Source organism: Triticum aestivum, chromosome 3D, assembly GCF_018294505.1.
Source record: "Triticum aestivum cultivar Chinese Spring chromosome 3D, IWGSC CS RefSeq v2.1, whole genome shotgun sequence".
NCBI lineage: Eukaryota > Viridiplantae > Streptophyta > Magnoliopsida > Poales > Poaceae > Triticum > Triticum aestivum.
The window spans coordinates 79,572,848-79,584,760 of record NC_057802.1 but is presented as its reverse complement, the minus strand read 5'-3'; the positions used below and the strand labels follow the sequence as shown (position 1 = coordinate 79,584,760).

The 11,913-nt window shown below is 52.3% G+C and overlaps 2 protein-coding genes across 2 annotated transcripts; one reads left to right on the top strand and one right to left on the bottom strand.

Annotated features, from left to right (window-relative positions):
* Positions 1-2,841: 2,841 nt before the first annotated feature.
* LOC123076168 (octanoyltransferase LIP2p2, chloroplastic) lies at positions 2,842-5,702 on the top strand (the record flags this gene model as incomplete). Its single annotated transcript, XM_044498557.1, is given in 4 exon segments — positions 2,842-2,869; positions 3,043-3,334; positions 4,655-4,931; positions 5,239-5,702. Coding segments are annotated over 4 exon segments (852 nt in total).
* Positions 5,703-9,492: 3,790 nt separating this feature from the next.
* On the bottom strand, positions 9,493-11,189 carry LOC100125731 (acyl transferase 7). Its single transcript, XM_044499817.1, has one exon. The coding sequence runs from the start codon at positions 11,179-11,181 to the stop codon at positions 9,715-9,717; it is 1,467 nt and encodes a 488-aa protein (XP_044355752.1). The 5' UTR covers positions 11,182-11,189; the 3' UTR covers positions 9,493-9,714.
* Between the last annotated feature and the right edge of the window lie 724 nt (positions 11,190-11,913).

The following is an 11,913-nucleotide window of genomic DNA, read 5'->3' as shown; positions in this document are numbered from 1 at the left end:
TCCGGATGACTCTGAGTAGTAAACCGGATTCGTATAGTAGAGCAGTTATTTGAAATGGCTCCAAGTAGCGCGTGGTAGCATCCACAAGATGACATAGATATTCGTAAAGCACACACGGATCTGAAAGGTTCAGACCCGTTGACTAATAACCTCTCTCACAAGCATAACATGATCAAACCAAAACTCATTGAGTGTTAATCACATAGTGATGTGAACTAGATTGTTGACTCTAGTAAACTCTTTGGATGTTGGTCACATGGTGATGTGACCTGTGAGTGTTAATCACATGGTGATGTGAACTAGATTATTGACTCTAGTGCAAGTGGGAGACTGTTGGAAATATGCCCTAGAGGCAATAATAAATTGGTTATTATTATATTTCCTTGTTCATGATAATCGTTTACTATCCATGCTAGAATTGTATTGATAGGAAACTCAGATACATGTGTGGATACATAGACAACACAATGTCCCTAGTAAGCCTCTAGTTGACTAGCTCGTTGATCAATAGATGGTTACGGTTTCCTGACCATGGACATTGGATGTCGTTGATAACGGGATCACATCATTAGGAGAATGACGTGATGGACAAGACCCAATCCTAAGCATAGCATAAAAGATCGTGTAGTTCGTTTGCTAGAGCTTTTCCAATGTCAAGTATCATTTCCTTAGACCATGAGATCGTGCAACTCCCGGATACCGTAGGAGTGCTTTGGGTATACCAAACGTCACAACGTAACTGGGTGACTATAAAGGTGCATTACGGGTATCTCCGAAAGTGTCTGTTGGGTTGGCACGGATCGAGACTGGGATTTGTTACCTCTGGGCCCACTTGGTAATGCATCATCATAATGAGCTCAATGTGACTAAGGAGTTAGCCACGGGATCATGCATTACGGTACGAGTAAAGTGACTTGCCGGTAACGAGATTGAACAAGGTATTGGGATACCGACGTACCGATTGACAAAGGGAATTGTATACGGGATTGATTGAATCCTCGACATCGTGGTTCATCCGATGAGATCATCGTGGAACATGTGGGAGCCAACATGGGTATCCAGATCCCGCTGTTGGTTATTGACCGGAGAGGTGTCTCGGTCATGTCTGCATGTCTCCCGAACCCGTAGGGTCTACACACTTAAGGTTCAGTGACGCTAGGGTTGTAGAGATATGAGCATGCGGAAACCCGAAAGTTGTTGGAGTCCCGGATGAGATCCCGGACGTCATGAGGAGTTCCGGAATGGTCCGGAGGTGAAGAATTATATATAGGAAGTCAAGTTTCGGCCACCGAGAAAGTTTCGGGGGTCACCGGTAGTGTACCGGGACCACCGGAAGGGTCCCGGGGGTCCACCGGGTGGGGCCACCTATCCCGGAGGGCCCCATGGGCTGAAGTGGGAAGGGAACTAGCCCTTAGTGGGCTGGGGCGCCCCCCATGGGCCTCCCCCCTGCGCCTAGGGTTGGAAACCCTAGGGTGGGGGGGGCGCCCCACTTGCCTTGGGGGGTAAGTTTCCCCCTGGCCGCCGCCCCCCCTTGCAGATGGGATCCAGGCCGGCGCCCCCCTCCCAGGGGGCCTATATATAGTGGGGGGGGGGGAGGGAGGGCAGCAGTATGACAGCCCCTGGTGCCTCCCTCTCCCCCTGCAACACCTCTCCCTCTCGCAGAAGCTTGGCGAAGCCCTGCCGAGACCCCGCTACTTCCACCACCACGCCGTCGTGCTGCTGGATCTCCATCAACCTCCCCTTCCCCTTGCTGGATCAAGAAGGAGGAGACGTCGCTGCTCCGTACGTGTGTTGAACGCGGAGGTGCCGTCCGTTCGGCACTCGGTCATCGGTGATTTGGATCACGGCGAGTACGGCTCCATCAACCCTGTTCATTGGAATGCTTTCGCTCGCGATCTACAAGGGTATGTAGATGCACTCCTTTCCCCTCGTTGCTAGTATACTCCATAGATGGATCTTGGTGATGCGTAGAAATTTTTTAAATTCTGCTACGATCCCCAACAGGATTATGCTATGCGATGCTACTTGGAGGATTTCAATCTACTCTTTTCTACATGCTGCAAGATGAAGGCTGCCAGAAGCGTAGTCTTCGACAGGATTAGCTATCCCCCTCTTATTCTGGCATTCTGCAGTTCAGTCCACCGATATGGCCCTTTACACATATACCCATGCATATGTAGTGTAGCTCCTTGCTTGCGAGTATTTTGGATGAGTACTCACGGTTGCTTTTCTCCCTCTTTTCCCCCTTTCCATTCTACCTGGTTGTCGCAACCAGATGCTGGAGCCCAGGAGCCAGACGCCACCGTCGACGACGACTCCTACTACCCCGGAGGTGCCTACTACTACGTGCAGCCCGCTGACGACGACCAGGAGTAGTTAGGAGGATCCCAGGCAGGAGGCCTGCGCCTCTTTCGATCTGTATCCCAGTTTGTGCTAGCCTTCTTAAGGCAAATTTGTTTAACTTATGTCTGTACTCAGATATTGTTGCTTCCGCTGACTCGTCTATGATCGAGCACTTGTATTCGAGCCCTCGAGGCCCCTGGCTTGTATTATGATGCTTGTATGACTTATTTATGTTGTAGAGTTGTGTTGTGATATCTTCCCGTGAGTCCCTGATCTTGATCGTACACATTTGCGTGCATGATTAGTGTACGATTGAATCGGGGGCGTCACACCTAAACATTGATAGGGTACATGTTGAACTGGATAGCAAGACTGTGGTGCAGATGATCAATCAAATACGTTAACATCTTTCCGCTGCAGGTCCATGGATAAGGGAGATTAAACAAATGCTAAGTACAAAAGTTGAATTTAAGATGTCGTGGGTTAGTAGATCTACAAATGTTGCCGCGCAAAGTTAGCGTTGGAGGTGAGTTAGGTAATGTTTGAGTTGGTGTTCCTCAAAGTGTTGTGTATTAGATGTAATTTCGGATGACATTCTGAACTATGTTCCTTAAATAAAGCGACCGCAGCTTTTCTCAAAAAAGAAAAAAAAGGAAAAGGATTCTCAAAAGTAAAATTAAAAACAATTTCCCTTCACAGAGCTGCTCCCTGAGAATCGGCCGTTCGTCCCCTGGTCTCGGGTTCCCGACGGGGCGCCGTACCTCCGTCTTGCCTGCGACTGCCCCCGCTCCCCCCGTCTCCCCTGCGACCGCGCCCACCCCTCCTTCCCCGGTCTCCCCCGCGACACCACCACCGCCGCCTCTCGCGCCACCGTCTCCCCCGCCTCCCAAGTCTATCGACCACCGCCGCCCGCCGCCCCTGCTTCCCCCCCGTCCACCGCGACCTCCTCACAGCCCAGCACCTCGTCTCCCTCTCGAATCGACCGAACTCGGTGAGTGCCTCGCCTCTTCTCCATCTACTCGATTCAAAGTTATTGCTTGATGTTACTGCCTTCCCCTGATTCAAAGTAGTTGTTACGTAGTACTACTTGTTACTGCTGTTGCTTGATAGTGTTGTGTGTATGATGCCACTGATTGATATATATATACTGCTTGGTGTGGTGTATGCTGCCACTGATTCAAATGGAGAGTGGACTTTTTTTTTTTGCTGTGTATGATGTGGTGTATGCTGCCATTGCTAATCCTCATTTTGTTGCTATATATATATGTACTCCCTCTGTAAACTAATATAAGATCTTTTAGATCGCTACTTTGAAACAGAGGGAGTATATCATAGATGGAACAACTGAACAGAACTGGACAGATTGATTTTGCACACAGCCGATTCTCTGGGCAGTTTCTCAGAATCTGATTCTCTAGGCAGATAAGCTGAAAAGAACTGGCCCTCAGTTTAGTTGGTGCCGTGCAGCCGCCATCTATTCCTCACCATCTGCTGGAAAAAATGTTAAGTAAAATTTATTCAACTCATGTGGAAAGTATTAGCCGACCGTGTTAAATTCTTGTGAACTTGGATTCGCTGTTGCACCGTGCGATTCAATTTGCGCCTATCCAATCCAGGCCGGCCAGGTTTCTTCCTCCTTGCCGCCTCCGCCACGCCCCGGCACAGAAGTCCACCCCAGCCAGACTCGAGAGCATGGTTTCTTCTGCCATGGCGGTCTCCGCCTCTCTCTGCCACAGCATCTTGCCCTTCTCAGTCACTGCCAGGGACTACTCGGCGCGCTCCTGAGGGGGAAGGCTGGGCCTCGCCGCTGGCTGCAGCTCCGTCCCTATCGCCACCACGGCCCTGGCGGCCGATGCCACTCGCGTCGGTAGTAGGAGGTACTCTCTGTTCGTTAATTTTAATTAATATGGTTAATTTTATTCAAAGGTCTAACCAATTGTACCAATGAGACCCAGCTACGAAGAGATGCGCCATTAAGTAGTACTGTACTCCCTCCATTCCAAAATAAGTGTCGTGGTTTTAGTTCGAACGCGACTGCATTTGTTTTGTTTAGCCCAACGCTTTGTTGATGAGCTCTTCTTTTTTATCAAGGGGTTGATGAGCACAAGCAAACCGGGTTACTGTTCTATTCTGCACAATATTTGTCATGATGTATTTACGTAGCTTCAAATAATTTGTGTAATGATATGTTTGTTGTCTGCATTACCACCTGAACTGAAGCTGTGAGCACTGCTGTAGCATTTCGTCAGCCTTCTATTGCTTGCTTGTATGTTGGTCATACGTGGCGAATGACACTCTTCGTATTCAACAGGTGTGAACTCTTTGATCTCCATCAGCAGATAGTTCCTCTTGTTGATTCATGGGGTTGGCAGAAGTCCATTGTTGAGAGGAGGAAACCGTTGGTAGGCATAGACACGGACACAGATGAAGATCACTCGGACACCTTAATCGCGCTGCAGCATCCACCGGTTTATACACTGGGCAACGGCAGTAGTGAGAAATACCTCAATTTCAATATAGAAGATTCTCCTATTGAGAGTCATCGTATTGATCGTGCTGGAGAGGTAACATATCATGGTCCTGGACAGGTATTTGTTAGTTATTTTAGCTGGGTCTGAAAGTGTATTTCACATTGTTGTACTTGCGCTCGCCATTGTTTCCAATTTAGTTTTCTGCTTCAAGGTAATTAAATCTGAAGTAACCTAAGCTTCAAAGGAAAGAAAATAATGGAAAAAAAATGGTTTTCCATATCCGTGTTGGTTAGATCAACCTATAACCATTTGAAATAAGAATAAACTTCCTAACTTTCGAAATATTGAACACAAAATCTTAGTTATTCATGTTTTTTTGTAGCTTAACACTATTATCTTACAATCAATTATTTTGCTTCCTTAGCTCGTTCTGTACCCGATTCTCAATTTGCGGTATCAAAAGAAGGATCTTAACTGGTACCAAAGATCACTTGAAACTGTGGTCAATCGTGCCCTTCAGTCCGCATTCTCTATTAAGGCATCAACAATAGAAGGCCTCACTGGTGTTTGGGTTGGTATGTTACTATCCATTTGGATACCGCAAAATGTTTTACCATGTTATCACGTATCTTTCTTAACTTGTACTCCCTCCGTTCCGATTTACTCGTCGTGGTTTTAGTTCAATTAGTTTTAGTTCAAAATTGAACTAAAACCACGACGAGTAAATCGGAACGGAGGGAGTACACTCTATTTCCTCTCCAGGGGATCAGAAAGTTGCAGCTATTGGAACTATGTGTGCAAGATGGATAGTATATCATGGTCTAGCGCTAAATGTCACAACTGACCTAACCCCTTTTGAACACATCGTTCCCTGCGGCATAAAGGGCCGTGGCGTTGGGAGTATTAAGCAGATATTGCAAAAGGCTTCCAACGGTAGAGAATATAACGATGCAGAATTGATGGATATAGCTTATGATTCGCTGATTAAAGAGTTTGCTGACTTTTTCCAGCTCTCTCTGGAACCCAGCCCTGATTTGTATCTTTAGCAAGATAACATTATCAATCAACTGCACAATGATTTATTAGATTATCAGAACTGGACTCCAGCGAAAAAGTCAGAAACAAATACAAGAGGATAGCAGAGGCAAGCTTTTATTCAAAAGTGCAGTCTCCTAGAGTCTGGTAGTTGCAAAACCGGCGATCCGTGTGCATGAATTCAAGCTTTTGCTTCACCTGCAAGGTGGGGCATGGAAACCATTTTCAGCAAGCAGTAGCATAAGCACATCACTTCCTTCGGTGGTTGAAGCCTACCCTCCGCCTTCGTGCCAACACCTGGCCACGCCTTGCAGGTGCAGTGCTTTCGTTTCTCGATGCCTTCATAGACGGACGTTCCGCGCCCCTTCCAGGTGATCTTGCCGCATTTTTTCGCTCTCCACATTGTAGCACATCCTGTGTTCTTCTTCTCAAAATGATCACCGAGCTCTTGTCGGCAAATGTAGTATGCTGCATTGGGTTGGACTAGCTAGTGCCTCCTTTGCTCTCCATGGACTCAAACATTTATAGGAAAACACCAAGTTTGGATAAGTTGTGCAATTTAGCTTGTAAAACTAGTAAATACGTGAGAGGAGAGGAACTCGAACGTTCTTGTCATGTCTCTCGCTTGTTGCCACCTCGATCGTCACGCGGCTCATTTTGCTTACGAAAGTGAATAGGTGACGAGGCACCTTCCTCTCTGTGATATAGACAGTTGGATACCATTTTTGTCATGTCTTGGATAATGTTACAGAACAAACCACAGGTGGTTTGGGACTTGGGAGAAGAAAGTAAAATATGAAACTAGATTAGATACGGGAGAGAAAATTGTTATGCCTGGTACCTTCTGAACACTTCCCTTCAGAACTGAGCAAAAACTCTGTCATGTCGCCTACCCGATGCAAAAATGTACTCCCTTTGTCCCGTATTACTTGTTGCGGAAATGGATAGACCGCGACAAGTAATTCGGGACAGAGGGAGTACTACCTCTGTACACTAATAATACAAGATGTTTTTGCAGTTCAATTTGAACTGCAAAAATATCTTACATTAGTTTACAAGAGGGAGTAGATTTCAAAAATAATTCAGGAGGTGATGGAGTTGCATATGTTGAGTTATCTTGGAGTTAGCTTGGTTCCTGGAATCTTTTGATCCGTTCCTCGTGGCGGATCAGACGGCAACAGGTAGAGATCAGGATTCAGAACCCAGACCCACTAACCAAACCAGCCACCCTGCATAGTGTCAGAAGTATTAACCAACGACACCGCACAGAGTCAGACAAAAAGGATCAACCAACCAGCGAGGCTGCGCGACCATCATCATCATTAAACTACGCCTCTCTAACAAACCATGCACAATGGTTCATCAGATTAGATCATATCATTTGTCTAGATCATCGGACGCGCAGTGCTACCGTACTAGCAGCAGCCGGGTGAGCTTAATCAGATGGGATTTGTTGATCAGCTCACCCATGTGGTTAGCTCATGATCTGGTCTTCTTTTAAGCGGCCCATGTTCGTATTTATTGCCTGGAGCATCTGTGGTTGGCATTCCGAGTTTTCTAAGCGGGGGCGTGAGGAGCGTTGTGGTTGGCATGCAGATCTAGCAGGCCTGTTTTGGTTCGGCTGCAGTGTGTGTGGCAGCCTGCTGCCTGTCAGCTGAGCTGAATGCTAAACTTGCTTCGATAAGCGACTGTTTAATGCTGTTCTGGTCCAGTTGCAAGACAGTAAGATGGGGGTCAGTGTAACTGTCCACTCAGGAGCAAGAGATTCAATTACGATATAGTCAACTGCATTCGAAGTTCTGACGGTCTGAGCTCAACTCCATTACGCTGGATGCGGAACAGGTTATGTTGCAAGTTGCAACGAGATGCATGCTGCAACTAGCAGGTAAACAACAGCCATGGTCTTGTGGCTGTACGCGTCAAAACTGTACCCGGCGAGGAGAGAACCCCCGCGTCGCCTCTCTCTGGCGACACGGGGGGAACCCCTCCGGCGCCGCCACCTCCCCTCCTCCCTCCACCCCCCCACCTCGCCGCCGCCTGAGGAGACCGCCGACGAAGCCCGGACTGCCTGCAGGGAGGGTGGCGGCGGGGCATCTCTCTGCGAGGCGCGAGGGCGCGGCGAGCTAGGTCGGGCGCGCGGGCGCGGCTCCGGAGCGGGCGGGTGTGGCTCCGGCGGTCTATGGGGTGACGCGACGCGGTGGTGGTCTTGCTCTAGCGCGGGCTGGCGCGGCTCCGGCGGTGGGTGGGCGCGGCCAAGCGCGGATCTGGCGTGGCGATGTGCGGCGCCGCGGTCCCCGCGGGATGGTGGTGCTCGGCCCGGCGGCGTCTTGGTGGTGCTCCGGCAGCTCCTGGCGCTGTGGATCCGGCGGATGGTGGGGGGGCGGCAGCTCCGAGCGTGCGTGGCTGGCTCTGGCCGGCCCTGGGTTCTCCGGATCCGGCTGCTTCGTTGCGGCGAGAGGCTGTTTGGTGGTCCGGCCGGGCTTGGGCTCAACAGTGTGGCAGCACCGGGCGAAAGCTCTGCCTCGGGCTTCTGGCCGGTGCCGGCGACGGCGACGCCCTCGGGTGCCGCGCTCTTCTTGAAGACGTCGTCGAGGTGTGTTGTCTGCCCTGCTTGTGTCTCCGATCGGTGAGACCAGTGGTGTGGTGGTGGCTTCTGCTTGGTCATGGCGCGATGGCTTCGTGGGAGGTGTGCGGGTCAGCGGAGGTGCAGTGCGTGAGGGTGTGGTGTTGGGCGGTGCTCCGGGCGAAGGCTTGCCGGGTTTCTACCGGCCGACGGCGTCGGCGTCCGCGGATGTCGTGTCACCTCCTTGGAGGCGCCGCCGTGGAGTCCACCCCCTGCACATCCTCGGTTCCAGCTCTTCAGGTGAAAGCCTAAGGCCCAGTCGGGTCGGGCGACGACGTCGGCATCGTCGCCTTGAAGAGCATTGGATCCCGTTTGCACTTTCCTTGGGCTGGACGCTCGCGGCATTGCGGTCGGCGGCTGTCTGTCCGGCAATGTGGATGTTGCGCGACTTCTAGTGTGGCAACGATGGCGGCTTCGAGCGAAGTTGGGCGGCTGCTGAGCTTTGGTAGTCGGTCTCATCCGGCGTGTTCAAGGGGTTGCCGGGCCTCATTTGTCTTCCGCGGCGACGATGACACAAGACGGGTGGTCGGCTCCGGTGCCGGCTCAACGCAGGCCCAGCGCCTTCCCCCTACAATGCTCGTCGACAGAGTCGGAGCTGCCTGGTCGTCGGCGTGTGCGGTGGACTGTTTGGCATCGACCGACGTAGGCCTCGACGCTTGTTCGTGGTTTTCTCTTCGACGGCGTGTGTGCGTTCTTGTGTGGGTTGCCAGGTCGCTCTGTGTGCCTTGTTTTTGCGGGCATGTTGTGATGGTTTTCGCCCGGTTTTTCGTTAATTAACTAGGCACCTCTCTTCGATCTTTTTTAATGAATCGGGCCCTAAGGGACCGCTTTAAAAAAAACAGCCATGGTCAGAAGATGATCCAAGTGGGTCTGCTAAACTGCAGCGCGATGTAATTAATACCCGTTTGAGCGCCAACTAATTCCAAACGCAGGGAGTACTCTACTAATCTGCAATGCACGCTACTACGGCGGATGCCAAGCTCCTTTCAGCCAGTGAGTGACGGGAGAACAAGAGCTCTGTGTCCAATAATAGTTTATTATACTCCACGAAAAACGAGTTCTGTTGGTGGCTTTCCACCAAACTCATACAATCAACTCCCCAAATTCAGGATCGGTTGCTTATTTTCAGTCACGCTACACACCATCAATCAATCCACACATCAACCAATCCAATGCAACAACCATATCTATCTCTAACCACGCATCCTTTTGCCTTCGGCTTCACTTCTCCTCCGGCTCCGGTCAGTTCATGTCCAGCATTCCCTGGTGGAAGGCGGCGACACGGTCGGGCGTCACGCACTGGGTGATGAGCCGCGCCCCTGGCTTGTGCGCCCACGGCTTCACCAAGATGCACGTCGCGATGTAGTCCAGGTTCGTGAGCGGCACGACGTGCGCCGGCGGGCCCCAGCCGTAGTCCACCTCGGCGAACCCGAGCCGCGTCCAGTCCGACACCAGTAGCGTGCGGTAGTCCGACGTGATCTGGTACGGGTCCTCGCCGCCGTCGGCGCCGGCCTCCCCGGTCGCCCATCGCGCGAACTCGGAGGGCATCCGTCTCTTCCCGTCCTTGATGATCTTCACCACTTCCGGGATGGAGGAGCCGGACACCTTTCCCGCGGGCGCCGAGACGCGCATGATGTAGTAGCAGTTGCCGTAGAACCCGGCGCCGGCGCGCGGGAGCGAGGCGTGCAGGAGGGGCCGCGCGTTCATGGCGAAGCAGAGGTGCACGGTGGAGTCCGGCTCGAACCCCGCCGCGCGGGTGCGGCTCTGCCACGCCTTGGCCACCAGCACCTCGAACGCCGAGCACCAGGAGCCGGTGTGTGACGAGTTGTACTGAGACTTGAAGTGGTTGATGTAGTCCGCGGAGATGTCCATGGCGAGGTACTCGAGCCGCTTGGCGCCTGCGGGGCTCGGCAGGCTGCCGACGACGGCGCCGGCCGGGTCCGGGATCGCCTCGCGGCCCCATTGCGGCTCCACCGCCAGGCCTTCCACGCTGCTACGGCCGCGGGCGAGCTCACCGACGGCGGCCATAAACTGCGCGGCGCCGGGGCCGTCGGAGACGGCGTGGCTGAAGCGGAAGCCGACGACGAAGCCACCGCACGCGAAGGTGGTGACCTGGACGAGCAGGACGAGCCTGCGCTCGTCCTCCTCCTGAGCGGGCGTGGGCGGGAGCAGCTCGTCCTTGGCGATCATCATGGGGTGCTCCAGGTACTCCACGTCCTCGAGCGCGCAGGCAGCCGCGGCCTCCGTGAACCAGACGCCGCTGCCCTCACCGCCGCAGTCGACCTGCAGCAGCCCACCTTCCTCCGTGAACCCCAGATGGCCGGCGAGCGGGTAGTAGTTGACAAGAGCCTGCGCCAGAGCCCGTTCGATGGTCCTCGCCGGGCCAGCGTCGTCGCCGCCGTCAAAATGCCGGTCAAGAGCCGGCTTGAAGACGTGCAGCGACTCGATGAGCGCCATCTGGGTGGGGTAGCGGTCGAGCCAGGACAGGCGGAGCGGGCCGACCGGCGTGGGCTCGGCCGGCGCCACCAGGCGCTGCGCCAGCCGCTCGACGGACTTGTTCACGGCCGCCATTGCAACGAAGCCGCAAGAACTCAGTGCAGCTGGCGGGAGAGAAAGAAGTGATCGGTGGGCTCGGATGTTCGGCAGTTGGCTGACTGCTACTGCTCCTTGCTTGGATTTGATGTGTGGGTAGGTTGCTTGACTTGCCATTGAAGTGGAAACGCATGGTATTTATAGGGGGTGTTGCGTAGGCTCTTGGTAGTGACGAGGATGAGAGTCGGATGGAAGGCTTGTGCAGTTGCTCTGCTCACTGCTCTGCGTCGAGCCGTCGGGGTCAAAAGGTGGTGGAGCGGCGCTTTCATAGCTCTATCCAGTTGCAACCAAGCGCTGAATTCGACTACACAGGCACAGCACAGCAGCTCATCTTACCATTAATTACGTGCCACTAGCACGTCCTAACAACTCCAAGATTGTGTCCCCTAAAAAAAACTCCAAGATTGTGTAAAAAAAACAACTCCAAGATTGTTTAAGGAAAAGGCAGGGGAAACGTTTGCAGAGACCATGCTTGTGTATGTCCATCGGCGTGTTTCCATTGAAGTGTAGCAAAAAATTACGATGATTTCGTAACTGGAGTACTAGTTTACGTAAAAAAAAAAACGTAAGTGTAGCAAAGCTCGAAGGGGGAGGCGCGTGTTCCCTCTAGTCTAGGTACAAAGTAACCAGAGGGCCGAAAGCTGCCGGGTCCATCGACTGACTCCGTGCAAGGGTTAGGCGTGTTGATCCATTCGATCGGGACAAGCGACTGACTGACTGGTGCCGTTGGTGGCAAAAACACCCGTGCTGCTGGTTAATCTTCTTAGACCTTGCGTGCTTAGGAGAGGTGTTTGAAGAAATAAATCAGACTTTTCTTAAGCATCGATGCTTATTTGTACAGGACATACG